Raw genomic sequence first — 17,086 nt, forward strand, 5'->3', positions numbered from 1 at the left:
AGTCAGCCTGGGACCCGGCCACCCAGCAAACAATAACACGATGTACGGTGGAAGATTGGTCTTGCTGAAGCTGGTGTAGCTGCGGACAGTGCTGCACATCCTGAAGACGTAGTTGAATTCTCAGAGGAGTGTGAGGAGCTAAAGGCTCTCGACGCACCAATGGTATACTACAGTGCGCCATCTGATGATCCAGCTGAAATTGTGCAGGGGATCCGGCCATCAATACCCCCCCCCCCCCCCCCATTCCTGATGATCCAGCTGAAATGGCGCAGGGAATCCAGATGAAATTATGCAAGGGATCAGGGCGTCAACCCCCATCAGATGGGTCTGGGACACAGGACGTCGCTCAGTCTGGACTGGCCATGAGTTTAGCTTCTGATTGAGCCTACAAAGCAACAGTACTTACATACTTGTCTGAGACATAGATCGAAAATCATACACAGTTTCAAGCATTCGCCTTTGTTGTTCGTTTTCAAACTGTAGTTCACCGTCTCCAGCATATCCTTTCCATTCCAGGGTTATAGCCAGGAAAACTGTAGGGGGGGGGGGGGGGGCAGGGGAAAACTAACAGTTAGCCCGTTTTTTCCATGTTCCACTATTGCATTGAAACACAAAATGCAACGCACGGGCACAACGAGCACCCGGAACGATCGATTCGAGGCCGCACGTTCGTTGTGTGAACTGAAAAAACACAAAAATCGAAAATGAGTAGGGTGGCGTGCTATTAAAGTAGGGGGGCATGCCAACAAAGTAGGGGTTGGGGGGGGGGGGGGGTGGGCGCTGCGCTTATCAGTGGATGTGTTGGACTTTTGAAGCTGAGGTGAAGAGACACGTTTTACTGTCCTTGGGATGCTGAGCGCAGCAAAACATGACTACTTTCGGTCAGTGTCTAGTAAAAGAATCTTTATAAAGCACTGTCTGAATTATTGTCTTACCTTCATGTAAATTGTCTGTGGTTTGGAGCAGTTCTTGCCGCATGCTTCGTGCCACTTCTGTCCATCCTTGTGTGCATACATGACCTCATGAGCCGGAATGCGTGCGTACGCTACTCGCTTCTTGCCAAGCAGCATAGATATGACGATGTCGGGAATTGAATTCTGGCCCTACATAATGAAATGCATGTTACAAGAATAAAATAGACCGATCATCTCAGCTCACAGCAACATTAGCTATGCATTCCACTTTCGGAATAATTGAGAACACTACACGTGGACAAGTGGATTTAGATTGAAATTTCTGTGTGGACTTTGACTTTTATCAATTTTATGGCATGGTGTAGAGGGTGAGTCATTTTGCATCTAAAATAGCTAGGAAAACAGCGGGGTTTTGAATATAAGGCCAAGGCTTTAAAGGTGCAGACATACAGTATGACTGTCTTTTTTTTAACAATTTCTGCTAATCTGAAACAAAGCGGTACAGAAGGTGCATGTACCTCAATGGCCAGACCATCGAGTCTTGATGAAAACAACTCCACTTCCAGAAGTGCAGACACGAGGTCAGTGGCGGACTTTCTCAGTTTCTTGATGCCCTGCAGAATGTCAGCCTGAGAGAAGCAAAGATAGACAATCCCCTGGTCATGCATTCTACACGACAACAGGAATAGTATATTATTCACAATAAAACCAAGCTGTATATGACCATGCATGCTTAGCAGCTACATATACAGACGACAGGAGAGAAGAAAAGGAGTTGCCTGCTGAATTCCCTATCTTCTACCTATTGTAAGAGAAAGCGCCGTCTCTTGGCATTGAACATGTGTGCGTCCCATCTCTCTCTCTCTCTCTCTCTCTCTCTCTCTCTCTCTCTCTCTCTCTCTCTCTCTCTCTCTCTCTCTCTCTCTCTCTCTCTCTCTCTCTCTCTCTCTCTCTCTCTCTCTCTCTCTCTCTCTCTCTCTCTCTCTCTCTCTCTCTCTCTCTCTCTCTCTCTCTCTCTCTCTCTCTCTCTCTCTCTCTCTCTCTCTCTCTCTCTCTCTCTCTCTCTCTCTCTCTCTCTCTCTCTCTCTCTCTCACACACACACACACAGAGTGCCCCACCTTCATTAACAGTCAGGTAAAGGAATTAGACCTAAGACCATACAGTATTAGAACTTGTACAGTGAAAAGATGTATGCTAAGGTCATGGCCCTTCACCAACCCAATGGCATCGTGCCGCTCAAAGGTGTAATGATTATGGATTGACTGCACCAGTTGAACTTCCCAGGTATAGATGGTTAACCATTTGCGGTTCAGTGGTTTGACGGCAGAGTTCAGCAGATATACCCCCCGAAAAAATGAATATTAGATCTTCTCACAACTTCTTTCTTGCGAACATCATAGATGAGGAAATCCAACTTGGTGACAATAGGATTCCTCCTCGTCGGCTCCGGAAGGACACGATCCTCAGAACTATGTGAACACACACAACCAGAAGAGTAGAGAAAGAAAATCCAGACTGAGTGAGACAGGTGCCCATACTAGAACCCAAATGATGTACACAATACTGGGTAGCCAAGGAATCAGAATTTTGTTATACCGGTAATGTCCTATCCTGTATCATGTTATCCTTTCACCCATTCACGGCATAGTCCTTCCCCTGCCTGTCGCCATGTATAGACGGTACGTGACCTCTCACTACCCCCGTGCTACGCACGATACCATGCTCTGCTGGGCATGGCCTCCCTGACTCTTCACTATATCTACACTCATCTGTCTGTAAAATAAACGACTTCCTTATGTCAGTACATGACACAACATGGTGTCAGAAGTTAGTCAACCAGGTCTACACTTCGAGTAGAAATGGCCAAGTTCGCGCCGCCTCCAGACTTTGATTTCTCCATTCCAGATGCCTGGCCGGCTTGGAAACGCCGGTTTGCGAGATATCGCCTCGCCTCAGAGCTCAACGCGAAAGACGAGAAAGTGCAAATCTCTACGTTGCTCTACTCGCTGGGCCCTGAGGCCGAAACTGTCTTCGATCAACTGGTATTCGACACCGTTGGAGACGAGGACAAGTATGACAAGGTCATGACGAAGCTGGACGCTTACTTTACGCCAGCATTGAACGTGTTTCACCAGAGGACCATTTTCGAACAGTGCGTCCATCTTCCAGGAGAGTCCGTGGAAGAATTTGTTCGGAAACTTCACGCAGCAGCGAAGTTCTGTGACTTTGGTGACCAGAAGGACAACAGAATTCGAGATCGCCTCATGGCTCACATTCTGGATCGTCAAGTCGCCAAGGAGCTGCAGCTGATTGAGCCCGCAAAACTCACCCTCACGGACGCAGTTCTCAGGGCCAGGCAGGCCGAGAAAATTTCCGGAGACGTTGCAGCGCAAGCCGCCAGGCCGCAGGTCAATGCTGCATCCCGCTTTGGAGGAAAGCAGCAAGATGCCAGGAGTCACCGCCAGCGCAGCGGCGTACCGTCGAAGCCTGCACTAACGCCGTCCACGCAGAGGAAGAGCGGCACTGCAGCTTCAACATGTCCGTGGTGTGGCCACGCTGGTTCGCACAAGAGTAACCGTTCTGCGTGTCCTGCGTTTGGTCGCAAGTGTAATTCATGCGGCAAGCAGGGCCACTTCGCCGCCGTCTGTCTTTCCACTCCAGCAACCACGCGTGGTGCCAGAGCTGTCGAAGATGAATCGCTCGCGTCCCCGTCGCCATTCATGGGTGGTGTTGCAGAGCTGTCATCCAACGCCAGTCCTTCCCAGTCCACCGACGCCTGGTCAGTAAGTCTGCCTGTTTGCTCGACAAATTTGATATTCAAGATCGACACAGGTGCAGATGTATCATGTATCACGCACTCCACGTATCAGAATCTCGTACAACGCCCTGTACTCACACCATCCGCTACCAAACTCCTTGGTCCATCTGGTGCACCTCTATCCATCAAGGGTCAGTTCACTGCAGACACCATGCACAAGAGTGAACTGTTCTCTATGGAGATCGTAGTTATCGATGGTCCTGGATCTACCAACCTGTTGAGTCGCAGAGACTGCCTCCGACTTCGCCTGATCCAGCGTTTAGATGCAGCAGAATCGTGTACCAGCAAGCCAGCACAGCCCATCGGTTGTATGGTTGGGCCCCCAGCTGATATCAAGCTCGTGGACGACGCCACGCCGTACCACTGTGGTGTTGCCCGCCGTGTGCCTCTGCCTCTACAGGACAAGGTCACAGAAGAGCTCGCACGTATGGAGGAAATGGGCATCATCGTCCGGGAAACGGGTCCCTCTGACTGGTGCTCTCCTATGGTGCCGGTTCGTAAACCAAATGGTCGCGTACGGATCTGCGTAGACCTAAAGAAGCTGAACGGCAACGTGAAGCGCGAGCACTTCCCTCTTCCGACAGTTGAGGACACACTGGCTAGGCTCGCCGGATCTACTGTCTTTTCCACGCTGGATGCCAACAGCGGCTTCTGGCAAGTGCCTCTCACGGAGTCTGCATCCAAGCTGACCACGTTCATCACGCCTGTGGGTCGGTTCCGATTCCTCCGGATGCCATTCGGTATAACCTCTGCACCGGAAATCTTCCAGCGACGCCTGCAGGACTTCCTCTCCCATGTCAAAGGTTCCGAGGTATTCATGGACGACGTTCTGGTCCACGCCGCTAACGAAGCTGAACACGACCACCGGCTGGACACAACGCGCCAGGTCCTTGCCGACGCAGGCATCACTCTAAACCCCGACAAATGCCACCTCAAGCAGTCATCAGTCAAGTACCTGGGACACATCGTCAGCGGGTCCGGTGTGAAACCCGACCCCAGCAAAGTCTCCGCCATTGACGACCTCAAGGAGCCTTCGAATGTTCCTGAGCTTCGCCGTGCCTTAGGTCTCTTCACCTACGTCGCCAGATTCATCCCGGAATTGGCTACGATCTCAGCGCCCCTCCGTCAGCTCCTGCACACCGACACTGATTGGTTCTGGGACTCCCCGCAGCAGGACGCGTTCCGTCGGCTGAAAGAGCTCGTCGTTTCAGCCCCGTGCTTAGTGCACTATGACCCCAAGCGTCCCATCATGGTCAGTGCCGATGCCAGCAGCTATGGCATTGGTGGTGTTCTGCTCCAGAAGCACGATGGCGACTGGCGCCCAGTAGCCTACGCCTCCCGTTCCCTGACCAAGACGGAACAAGGCTACGCGCAGATCGAAAAGGAATGCCTCGCAGCGGTGTGGACGTGCGAGAGGTTAGACCAGTACCTCTTCGGCGCTCCCAGGTTCATTGTGCAGACGGACCACAAGCCGCTAGTGCCACTGATCAACACCAGAGACCTGGACAAGGTTCCCATCCGATGCCAACGAATGCTGCTCCGCTTCCTCCGGTACGAAGTCCATGCCATACACGTTCCCGGCAAGGATCTGGTGGTGGCTGACACGCTTTCACGAGCGCCAGCATCGGCATCAGTTGACAACGTTCTGCAAGACGACATCGGCATGGTTTTATCAACCACTGCCGAAGATCTCACAAGTCCATCCGTTCTCGCCGACCTAGCCAAGGCTACGTCTGAAGATCCCGTGTTATCCAGTGTGATGCGCTACGTCATCCATGGCTGGCCTGCTACCGTCCCTGACGACATCAAGCCGTTCCATCGTGAGCGAGGCCAGTTGTCTCACATGCAAGGTGTATTGTGCCACGGCTTTCGCCTGGTTGTTCCGTCCGTGCTACAGCCTGAGATCCTCCAGAAGCTGCACGATGGTCACCAAGGTGTCACGAAGAGTAAAGCCCGTGCCCGCTTCTCGTCATGGTGGCCAGGTATCTCTGCCGACATCGAGGCGTACGTCGCCAAGTGCACTACCTGTATCAACCAGCGTCATCAGTCTCCAGAGCCTCTTCAGACAACTCCGTTCCCCGAGCGTCCGTGGCAGCGTATCGCATCGGATCTCTGTGATGTCGACGGCCGCCAGTACCTGATTACCGTCGACTATTTCTCCCGTTACATTGATGTCGCTTGTCTCTCATCGACTACGTCACGGGCCGTCATTACTCATCTGAAGAGCGTATTTGCTGCCCACGGCTATCCGGACATCTTCGTCAGCGATAACGGGCCACAGTTCGCTTCCGACGCCTTTGCACAGTTTATGTCGTCGTGCAACATCACGCATCGGACCAGCAGCCCGAAGCATCCTCAAAGCAACGGCGAAGCAGAACGCGCCGTGCAGACTGCCAAACGACTCATCCGTGCGCCAGGTGATCTACAGCAGTCCCTCCTAGCGTATCGCTCCACACCCCTGGCCAACGGCTATTCGCCCGCCGAACTATTGTACGGCCGCAGGCTCCGCACCAATCTTCCGTGCCCACCTGATCTCCTGCAACCCTCCTGGCCAGACATCACCGCTCTCCGGGCCAAGGAGCAGGAGGCTAAGCATCGGCAAGAAGATCACTTCGATCAACGCTTCGCAGCAAAGTCGCTCTCCCCTCTGCCACTGGGAGCGAAAGTGTGGGCCGACGACAAGCGCGAGGGTACAGTGGTTGAGCAACTCACCAATCGCTCCTACAACATCGCCACCTCATCCGGTCTTCTGCGCCGAAACCGCCGTGCAGTGAAGTTGCTCCAGCCAGTGACTCCTCCCGGACCGGTGCCAGCAGTACCACCACCGGCCGCGCTAGTCCCGCAACAACAGCCTGTGCCTACGTCACAGCCAACTCTCCGTGCTCGCAACAACATCCAGCCACCGCAGAGATTGATCGCTACCATATAACTCTCTCTGGCTTCATGCTATTGCTATTGCTCTCCCGCACATTGCATAGTTCTGTTCTATGTGCCCGGCTATGTACAACCCGTACATGTATCTGTCTTGCCTTTTCTCCATAACAGTTTTTTTCCCAGCTGTTGTGTTTTTGCTCTCTTTAATTTTTTTTCAAAAAGGGGGAGATGTCCTATCCTGTATCATGTTATCCTTTCACCCATTCACGGCATAGTCCTTCCCCTGCCTGTCGCCATGTATAGACGGTACGTGACCTCTCACTACCCCCGTGCTACGCACGATACCATGCTCTGCTGGGCATGGCCTCCCTGACTCTTCACTATATCTACACTCATCTGTCTGTAAAATAAACGACTTCCTTATGTCAGTACATGACACAACAGGTAATAAGAGATAATTGCGAAAATAAAAATGGATACGAATCCCGCACAAGAAATCGTGGCATTTTGAGTGGCTTCGAGAAAATTTGCTTCAAAGACCTAAAACAGATCAACCAATAATGCGACCACTCATCCAAGACTACCACCTTTCCTTGTGATGGACAGGTGCACAGTCGACACAGCAGGCATCATACCTCAGGTCTTTCATCAGTTCATCGAGCAGGTCAATGAACGCACGGGCTGTCTCACGCGTACCAGCCTGAGCTTGGTGCATGTGACGAATGCGAGCAATGTTGGCTTTCTGCAGTGGGGGCACAGAGCATGAGAAATTGAACACACCAGGCATAGACACCTCCACTTTAACTACCAGAGCCATGGTCACAATGAAAGCAGATGCTGTCAGGCAACACTGCACCCTTGGCACGCCTTAGTGTAAGTTACCATTACTAGTATGCAGTATTGTACGTTGAGACATTACTAGTATCCAGTATTGTACGTTGAGACAACAAGTGGCACTCTGCCTCTTACCAGTCTCTCCGATGTGCTCAGCAAGAGATTCAGTCCGTGAATTCTGTCCTCGATGATCTCAAAATGAGCCTCCACGCTGACACACGGCTTGGACTGACCCCAAGGAATGTAGTAGAAGGAGTTGCCATAGGGCACGGGGTGTGTGCCTTGCGTAACTGATGTGGACTGCGGCAGACTCTGATCACTCAGATTACCATAGACTCCTGCACACAAATAATTTGTATATACGCTGTACGCATTCAAACCGCGACTATATTCACCAGTAATCTCCAACAATAGTCTGCAACGGACTGAACCATTCCCTTCTGGCTTACATACTACCATTAAGAAGATTCCAAATGAATGCCACACGTCCAAATCTGTACAAACTGGCTTGGCTGTTAAACATGGTGTAAATATACTTCGAAGTACTTCAAAACAGTTATATGATCCAAGTTTCTCACAGAATGCAGCACAATGGCTCGCTAAGGAAACAGCTCAGTGGCTACTCTGAGTTTCATGATTCTGCAAATCATCCACCAACATTACAAAACTACAATTGTAAACCATTTATACCCAATCAAAACTTGCCGGGACAACGCACAAGTCTGAAGTCTTTGAGAGTGAAAATGATTGCAGAAGTGTAGTACAACAGGAGCTGTGTGTGCTGCGGGAGTCCAATCCTGCTATTCAACTCTCAAAATATGATATTGGACTGGATGCACCGGTTGTGGGATTGCATGTACACCACTACATGTATAGCCCATAGTACTAGAAAAGAACAACCAAATGATCCCCGTGTCCCATGTCCACATTAGAGAACATGCGCTCACGTGTGCTTACCAATGCTGACCTCAAAAGAGACCGCTGAACCAGCCAATGTCTCCGGAATCAGTGTAGCTTCCAAGAATGCAGCTCGTAGCTGATACTTGCGAGGCAGCATAAAGTATCTCTGTGTGAAGGTTCATTCAGCAAAGGAAGCACCGAGACAGGAACATGGACAGACAGAACACAAGAATTGAATACCACTGCAAGTAGCCTAATGGGGAGTTCAGTCAGAAAAACGAAAGAGCTTAGAAAGAAGCAGCACGGCCCCTTCAAAGAGCCCAGCAGCTTAGAGACAGAGCAGTCTTGAGCTATGTGCTTAGTCCGTTCAACCCTTCTGGTAACTTTCGTCCGCTCAGCCCCTCTGGTAACTGCAATGGCCAAAGCTATGGTCAGCATAGTGCACACAAATACCCGACTGGCCACTCTAGGATAGTAGATGCACGGTCAACACCCTACAGGTCTTACCTCCACGCGGTCCACATCAGTCTTTTCAATGGGCATGGGCTTGGCTGAATCTGGGTATTTGCCAACAGTGGACTCCACTTCGACAAGAAGTCGGCCGCGATAGGCAACCCCCTCGAGCTGCACATACATACAGTGATTCACAGCCACAATCAGCTACACCAGATCACACAGAACTGTCCAATATGGCACAACAATCATGTATGACTCCTTCGCAGTGGTGTTAATAGGGCACATACATGCATTATCATGCCAGCATACCCACAACAGAAGTAGGAAGGAATGAGTGAGTTCTGTGCCAACGGCAGCTCTCAGTATTTTAAGTGAATAACAAGAGCAATACTCGGCCTGCTGTTGTCATCATGCGTAGCTTACAGATCCATCATCGAGGTAGGAATACTGGTTGAAGGCCGAATACTCCCTGTGAGATCCATAGACATTCACCCAAGCAGGCCCAAAAGTGGGCAAGAAACCTACATGGGTCGTACCCAGCAAGAAAGTATGCACGTGGAAGCAGAATCACAACAAAAAATCAATCGGCAGGCTGTCTGCAAGCTTACCTGGTACACTGTAGTATGAATTGTGATGCATGAGAGTGAACATGGTTTTATGACTTTTATCAACAGCTATGACCAGGATACACGGAGAGGACCAAGCAGAACTTGTCCTCAACTGACCCCAGTATTCTGGGGGCTAGGCGGCGCAAAGGTTCAAAAACAAGTGATTCCGCTCCCATTGACAGGGCACCAAGGTTTGACTTCAGGGACGAATCGAGTGACACTAGGTACTACAGTCCATTCAGAAAAAGATGAGCGCTGGCTCCGGAGAGCTCCCGTATTTGACGATTTTGTGGCACACTGTGCAGTGCCGCGAGATTCGAAACTTGAAAAAGGGTCCAAAAAAGGTACCTCAACTGGGGTTCGAACCGCAAATGTACTGTTCTGCAAGTGGAGTGAACGGCCTGGATTTTCATGGTTTTTCCCCAATTCAAATTTTTGGGGGGCAAAACCTGGCCGAATCCTATTCTTGTTATGGCTTGCTTTTTGGAGAAATAGACTTCAAAAACACAATTGGAAGAGCATTCCATGGGGGATTGCTAAAAAAACTGCGACGAAAACTCAAAATTTGACCCGTTCATGGCCAAAAGCTAGGACATCATCTTTTTCTAAATGGACTGTAGTAAGCATTTTCCAGCACCGATGGAGTGCCGCAGCCTGACGGGAGAGTTGCAACGAGACCATGTTCTAGAAATTTGGGCCGTGAGACATTTTGAACATCCCTTACTTTGGATTCGGATGGAGAGCCAAGAATAAATTTATAGAAAAGAAAAAGGACCAAGGAACTACAAGCTACGCTATAATGTCCACTAACACCACCAGGTATTAAACAATCAGCTCATGTGATAACATTGCACGACACTGACCGACGGTACTGACGTTCTACAATATTATCGCATGTTATGGCATGAGCTGATTGTTTAGTAACTGGTGGTGTTAGTGGACATTATAGCGTAGCTTGTAGTTCCTTGGTCCTTTTTCTTTTCCATAAATCCCTTACTTTGTGCAGAGAGAGGTCCCTCAAATTCGAGTTCATGCACATTGCACCCTCAACTCGCGATCGCTGTTCCACGTGGTAAAAATCCCTCCGCAGCGTAGCGATTTTTAGTGTCAGAGTCGTGACAGCAGTTGGACCTCCGGGTTTAAAAAAAAAGTTGAATTAGTTCATTTAGTTGTCAGAAAAGCATCTGGAAGTACTGGAACTTGGGCAGAAGGATCATGGAGCGTTTCCTCCATGAACAGCTACAGACTCCTAGGGAAAGCCTCTAGGGAGTGCACCACAGGTTACAATTTTCATCCGGTCCTGAACTCTGTTTGCTGCTCTTCAAGGAGCGTATCAGAAGTATCAGCAATTCTGCAAGAAGAACTCGGACACCTTTCCAAACTTCTGTGTCCAGACACCCTACATTCACATGGTCCAGCTTCTATTGCGGCTCAAGCCGTACCACGAACTGGGAGCTGCATTTATCTTGTATCTTGCAAATGCTCCCTTGGCGTTTCTGCTATGACAGGCAGAATTCTGCAGGGTACACGCCTTGAGTTTCGGGCGCTAGGTCGAATGGTCTTGGTCTGAAGGCTCTACGACAAAGCGTTCTTGAGATATTTCACTTTGAACCACGCCCCTATACCAATGTATGTGTGACGACATTGTGGCACGGTGTGAAACTACTTCCGATTTTTGAATCTCACTTTCTTTTTGTCAGGAACGGCGTGTGATGCGGCGTACGCACCACGTGGCTGCTGGTATTTGAATTTATTTGAATCTCTCGTGCTTATCTTTCTGGATACAACCGAATCATTTCTCCGTTCTGTTCTGGCGGTTTTTCGGTCTGGCCAAGACGTTGTCAGCCAGGCAGTTTTGGCTTGGAAAAGTAGCAATGAAAGTTGATAAACACCTCTGAAACTCACTGTCCTATTTGGCCTCATTACCAAATGGTAGCAGAGGATGGTTCCTCTCAGTAATTAGAGTGAAGGACAGTGCTTCAGTCGAAGGCGCACCAGATCCCACTCCAGGTAGTTCAGAAGAAAACTGTGGACGCGTCAAAGGACGGACAGGCGACGTGCAGTGGAAACCAGGAACAGCAGGTTCCGGAAAATGGTGCACAACAGGACGTCGTTTGAACGACGACGAAGCAGAGTCGAGCGAGGAGAATTTGAGAGTTCTTAAGACTGTGGCAAAGAGCCAGTTTACGAATGCACGTCGTGGAATCTTAAGCAAAATAGCCCACAGCCAACATGTCTCTAGTGCCGAATTAGATGCACTAACGGAGATGCACCAGCATCAAACGAGCGTCATTGGCGACCTCCTGAGCTAGTTCGCGAGCACCGTGGATAAACAGGAAGTCAAGGAACGTAGGAAGCATATTGCTGAGCTGGAGAAGCTTGAGGAGCTTTACTCTGATGCTACGGAGAAAGCAGCAAGTGTTTTGTACAGCACTCAACAGCAACAGGAGCCACCGCCGATGGATACTGGCCCAGGTTTGCACGACGGTGCTGGATTCTCCCCGCTCCCTCTTGCATCGAGCGACAGCACAGTGTCTGGAAGTTCAAGCATTGGCAGCAGCAGCAGCATGATGACGGATAAACGAGTCTTGGATGGTAGCTCACCTGGCAACGCCAATCCTGTGAGTGTATCGAGTGTGGAGTCTGCTGTGTCAGCGGGGACTCCGGGAGCACGAGTTGTGCAATTTAGCCAACATGCCTCCATTGCAGGTGCGAGGACTGCACCACTGCTCACTGCTGCAAGAAGTCTGAGGCCTGCAGCCAGGTCCTTCGTTCCAGGTTACAGGGACTCGGGTATTAACAACTTCACTTCCTGCTTCCGAAGGTTTGCCAAGTCACCTGAACCTCCGCGATGCCAAATTGTTGTCGTCGCTTGTTTCAGTAAAACAAATCGTGCTCCTGGGGTAAGTTTTCATAGATTTCCAAAGGATGATGACCTGGCAACGCATTGGGGTGTTTCTATACGTCGTGAGAACTTGTCACCGGATTTTCGCTGCACTAGCTACGTTTTCGTTCGCTGCATTTTTGCAAAGACGACTTCGCGATCCAGAGGGACTTGTCACTTGAGAGCTGAGTTGATGGGTTCGCCGTCCAGAAAGACACTCATCCATAGAGCAGTGCCCTCAATTTTTGCGGACCGTGAGCCTCAAGCGAAGCGGAAATTCAACAGGCTGAAACTGAGTACGCAGGACGAGGTACGTGCCATGCAGCTTTCGAAATATTCGTGGGTCTCATGTTGGATGTAGTCCTCATGCTGCGACTCCACTGTTTGTTTGTTCCCAACAATCTCATCTGTATACTGTATCCTCAGAGTGCATTGCCATCAACTCAAACTGCAGCTGAGGTCGATGAACCTGAGATCGATGAGCCATGCAACGCCACTAACGTTGCGCATACTGGTACGCAAACTGTAAGCCCTCCGTTCACATCAACTGCGACACACACATATAGATCCCGGAGCAAGACCGAAGGGTATAGACATGTTTGCTTGCGATGCGCAGCACAAGGAAATGTCCGGGAGTAATATCATCCATCCAATCCACCAAGACTTGTATCTCTGTTTAGTACATATAATGTCTTCTACGGCAGGCGTGCAGAAGACACCAACAAAGCCGGCTATGCATTCCCATCTCTTCATCAGCCCATCAGCTGCATCAGAAGATGCGTACTGTCCAACTGACTCGAGTGGCTCTGCGCTCAGTAACACTGAGTCTGACACTCATCCAGATGCAGACATCTATCTGAAGCAAGGTGGCTTTTCCGTGCAACGGTCTGGTTCTGCATTCGCTCGTGTTGCTTCGGATACGGCAATCGAGTAGCCCATCAACCGTGCAACAGAAACAAGAGGTGGAATTATAGGCTTCAGCCGAAATGAGGTCCACCCAGGGATAAGAGGAGCCAACTTTGAGCGAAATCGGAAATTTGGCCACGCCCGGTGATATTTTGTTTGTTCGTTACAGACATCGACTCTTTAATTAATTTATTTGTTTTTCACATGTGGCCCCTGGACTACAGCTGCCAAGTGTCAAGATTCTTGGACTACAGTGGCCAGCGAACGTTACAATGAGCAGTCTAACATAGCCAATTGCAGCAGAGGAAGAGCATGTTTCACTCCTGCATCTACTACACCCAGGGTACATGTACTTTAGAAGTTTTTCAACTTTCAACTTACCAGCGTCTCCCGGAGCTGAGATCTCTGAAAGGTTGAGGAACGTAGTGCCGATAACATCAGGACTGAATTTGTCTCTGTCGAGATAAGGAATACACAAAAAACTATAGCACTGCAGGCCTCCTCGCTGTATTACAGGCTTTCAACGGGCTAGTGCCGGCCAATGACATGTCGACATCCATACCAGCGAGAGTGAGGTTTGTGGACAGCATAACTACCAGGGTTCGCACCAAGTCATGAAAATATTATTCAAGGGTTTTCAAGGGCCCCAAACCCCATTTTTTCAAGGACATTCAAGGACATTAGTTGGTGGGCTAACCGTTGATTGGAACATCGCCGCCATTATCACTCAGAGAGAAGACATCGCGCTCAGAAGAAGAGGTGTTCACGCTGCGTCCAAGAGTGAACTATTGTGCTCTTTGACCCTCCATAGTTCCTCTGAGAGAGTGCCTGGGAGATAGGTAGCTTGGAAATGGCCGTAGAACGTGCTTTCCTGGACGCAATATTTAGCCATTTCTACTGTCTTCTTCAACTTGATTTATTTCGAAAAAAAATGTTATTTTTCAGGGTTTCTGCTAGGGGTGAAACAATTATACCGAATACTCGAGTACTCGCTCGGTTTTTTTCAAAAATAATCGTACTCGGAATAAATCAGAGTACTCGTTCATACATGGTACATGCATTTACCACAGAAATCTGCAGTTTCAGAGCAGCAGTCGGCAGATATTGACGTGCAGACTGTGTGGTGAACATTTGTTCACGAGTAGAGAGAGCCCAAATGACCCACCAACCACTATACCCGAGAAAAATGACTGCCACTCGGTTCAATCAGGGTTGTATCATGTGATTTTAAGGCCCTTGGTGTGGAATTTTTAGGAGATGAAGAGTACTCGAATACTCGAATATTCGATCGGAGAAAATCAGAGTACTCGAACTCGGGATCTCAGTGCCAACTTTCACCCCTAGTTTCTGCACTGGACGCGTTTGGGATCGAAAATCTCACCTGCGCAAACAGGCTGCGCAGCTCACGCGCTGAGATCCCTATCAGTACTACCAAGAGTGGATCCACTCTTGGTACTAGATCTACGGACTACGGTACCGGTTACGGGTACCCAGCAGTGCGCGTAGACCTACTGCATGAACATGAGTAGATCTACCGCATTCAAACCCAAATTCAAGGAAAAACACACTTTTTTCAAAAATTCAAGCACCCACACGAAAATTCAAGGATATTCAAGCACTTTCAAATCCGGCTTTGACATTCAAGGACTTTCAAGGAATTCAAGGAGTGGTGCGGACCCTGACTACACAAAGGGGTCCGGTTCACACTGCACCCACTGCTAGTCCTTTCGAACCAAGTATCTACTAATGCAATATAGCATCTGACAGCCTCCGCCAACTGCATTTTCGGAATGCAATGCGTGATGCAACACAAAAGCGTGATGTGAACTCGCAAAAATACCACCCACAAAAGTCAGAGGTGCGTCGCCGCCACCTTGCTAATATCCTTCAAAGCTCAATGCAGTGTTGGACGATAGCCTGGCATTCGCATGGCTGGGTAAATATCTACAAGCAACTCTTGAACCTAGTGTACAACCTTTGCTGCAAAGAAGGTGCAAATCCCCCATAGCATCGCACATCACATCGCAAAAGGTGAACCAAACTCAACTTCTGCAATCAGCCAGTTGCGAAGGTTCCGTGAGCTGCATGATGGGCACGATTCGAGGATTTTCTGGCTTAGCGGCAGATATCCTGAATCCACAATTTTGCATCGCCAGAAACTAGTCAGCCATGAACACAAGGACTAACATATGCAGCCACAGCTGCTAACAGAATGGCACCGAACTGACAACTTACTTGTCAAAGAGCCGCAGGCGAACACGATCACACATCGATGGAAACTGAAGTCACAAACATTGAGAAGACAAGAAAACACCAACAGACAGTTACGGTTCAATAATGGCTTTATGCGCAAATGGATGATACAATCTATAGGGTTCTCTGGTTGCGAATGGCATCTAGAATTGGCTCAAGACTCATTGGAGCAGATAATCCACAAACACTTTTTAGTACGTAGTTGCATGCAACATATGAAGAAAACACGAGGTAAAAAGTGTTTCTTGATATGTTCGATTTTGGTATTCTTCGCGGGGGGGGGGGGGGGGGCAGGTGGACAAAGCCTGCCGTAGTCACTCTGTTTGGAGGAAACAGTGGTGAACTAACAACAGCTGGTGCATTCCAAAGCACAGAAAACGTGACAGTGAATCAATTGACTCAATTCTCCCAGCATGTTACAAAACTCCCTCTCACAAAAGCTTCGAACACTTGCTGGCAAGTTACTGCCATTGCATCGATGGAATTCATTTGGAAGTATGCCCCATCATCCGTTGAAGATGCGCATGTCATGTGACAAGTATGACGGTGTGTGCACTGCTCGTGCAAAGCTGGCATATGTGTAGCTTGGGAGGCCGTGAAAACTCTGGAGCACCATCAACTTCGCAGGAGATGAAGTATGTGTTCGTGTCAATAAGATGTAGGAAACTCACACCTGTCTAATCTCAGTGACCACTGCTACGATTCTTCAAGCAACGTGAAAGCGTAGAGAATAAACCAGTGACCACTGAATTCAATAGTACTTTAGTTGAAACGGTTTTCACAGTTATACTGGAGGCTACCCTCAATATTCTACAGATTTCAAATTCATGGAGTGGCCTCCACCCATCGCTATGAATGTGATTTTTCAATCACCCATCTGCCCACTGCCGTGGACGTTCTTACCTGACAGCCAATGTTCAGTTGCTCATTGAAGACAGGATTGTAACAGTTGTACACCGCAGTGGTCTCGCTCTGCAGTAAGTAAGTACATGTAAGTACAGCCAGTCACACATAATACTGTAAATCTAAGAATTATAGACGGTAAGAAACGTTGGTCATTTGAGGCTTTCCAAGATAAATTGACAAGCAGTTATGTTCTCACAAGCTGTCATGACCCTGCATTTAGATCTGGTGACGAAAGTTGACTAGCAATTTACTTTGGTCAGTTTGCACCAAGGGGTGAAATCAGCGAGATTTAATTCACCCCGTAAATCTGTTGATCTTCACGGTAGTATCACCAAGCCCCAACATTGCTGTCATGGAAATGAGTTTGCTGTCATGGCCATGAGCCACTTCATATCTTATCTAGAACTACACACCTATTCCGTGCAAAAGACAAAATGCCACAAGTACGAACTAGCCATCTCAGCGGGTGCAAGCGAGAAGGGGTAGAGATTTGGGGTCTGGGTTCTCCGTTGTTTTTCGGCGGGGAACCAGTATCAGGCCGCCCTGGTTTCACTTATTAGAGTAGGAGTGTTAGATAGCTAAATAACCAGGCGGATAGGCACTGGCAGCGTTCCGCTACCATGCCTGTTCCTCTGAAAACTAACCATTACAAGATGTTGGACTCGCAAGTAAAACTGTTATGCTACCTGCCTGGCATAGAGTCCTCGGTGCCGGGACTTGTCAGGGCATTGT

At 49.1% G+C, this 17,086-nt stretch overlaps 2 protein-coding genes across 3 annotated transcripts in view; one reads left to right on the forward strand and one right to left on the reverse strand.

Annotated features, from left to right (window-relative positions):
- LOC135806018 (myoferlin-like) overlaps window positions 1–17,086 on the reverse strand; it is a 74,082-nt gene that overhangs the window by 32,936 nt on the left and 24,060 nt on the right. For both annotated transcript variants that reach the window (XM_065320149.1, XM_065320150.1), the window contains 11 exons: window positions 16,352–16,420; window positions 15,431–15,474; window positions 13,577–13,650; window positions 9,221–9,318; window positions 8,849–8,965; window positions 8,399–8,507; window positions 7,577–7,779; window positions 7,243–7,349; window positions 2,291–2,384; window positions 1,433–1,543; window positions 936–1,103 (listed from right to left, as the gene is read on the reverse strand). In XM_065320149.1, coding sequence (XP_065176221.1) covers window positions 936–1,103; window positions 1,433–1,543; window positions 2,291–2,384; window positions 7,243–7,349; window positions 7,577–7,779; window positions 8,399–8,507; window positions 8,849–8,965; window positions 9,221–9,318; window positions 13,577–13,650; window positions 15,431–15,474; window positions 16,352–16,420 — 1,194 coding nt within the window. The remainder of the gene's footprint in view (window positions 1–935; window positions 1,104–1,432; window positions 1,544–2,290; window positions 2,385–7,242; window positions 7,350–7,576; window positions 7,780–8,398; window positions 8,508–8,848; window positions 8,966–9,220; window positions 9,319–13,576; window positions 13,651–15,430; window positions 15,475–16,351; window positions 16,421–17,086) is intronic.
- Window positions 2,814–7,047, forward strand: LOC135806019 (uncharacterized protein K02A2.6-like). The gene has a single exon (XM_065320151.1). It carries the CDS (start codon window positions 3,000–3,002, stop codon window positions 6,660–6,662), a length of 3,663 nt encoding a protein of 1,220 aa, XP_065176223.1. The 5' UTR covers window positions 2,814–2,999; the 3' UTR covers window positions 6,663–7,047.

This window comes from Sycon ciliatum, chromosome 1, assembly GCF_964019385.1.
Source record: "Sycon ciliatum chromosome 1, ocSycCili1.1, whole genome shotgun sequence".
Lineage (NCBI taxonomy): Eukaryota > Metazoa > Porifera > Calcarea > Leucosolenida > Sycettidae > Sycon > Sycon ciliatum.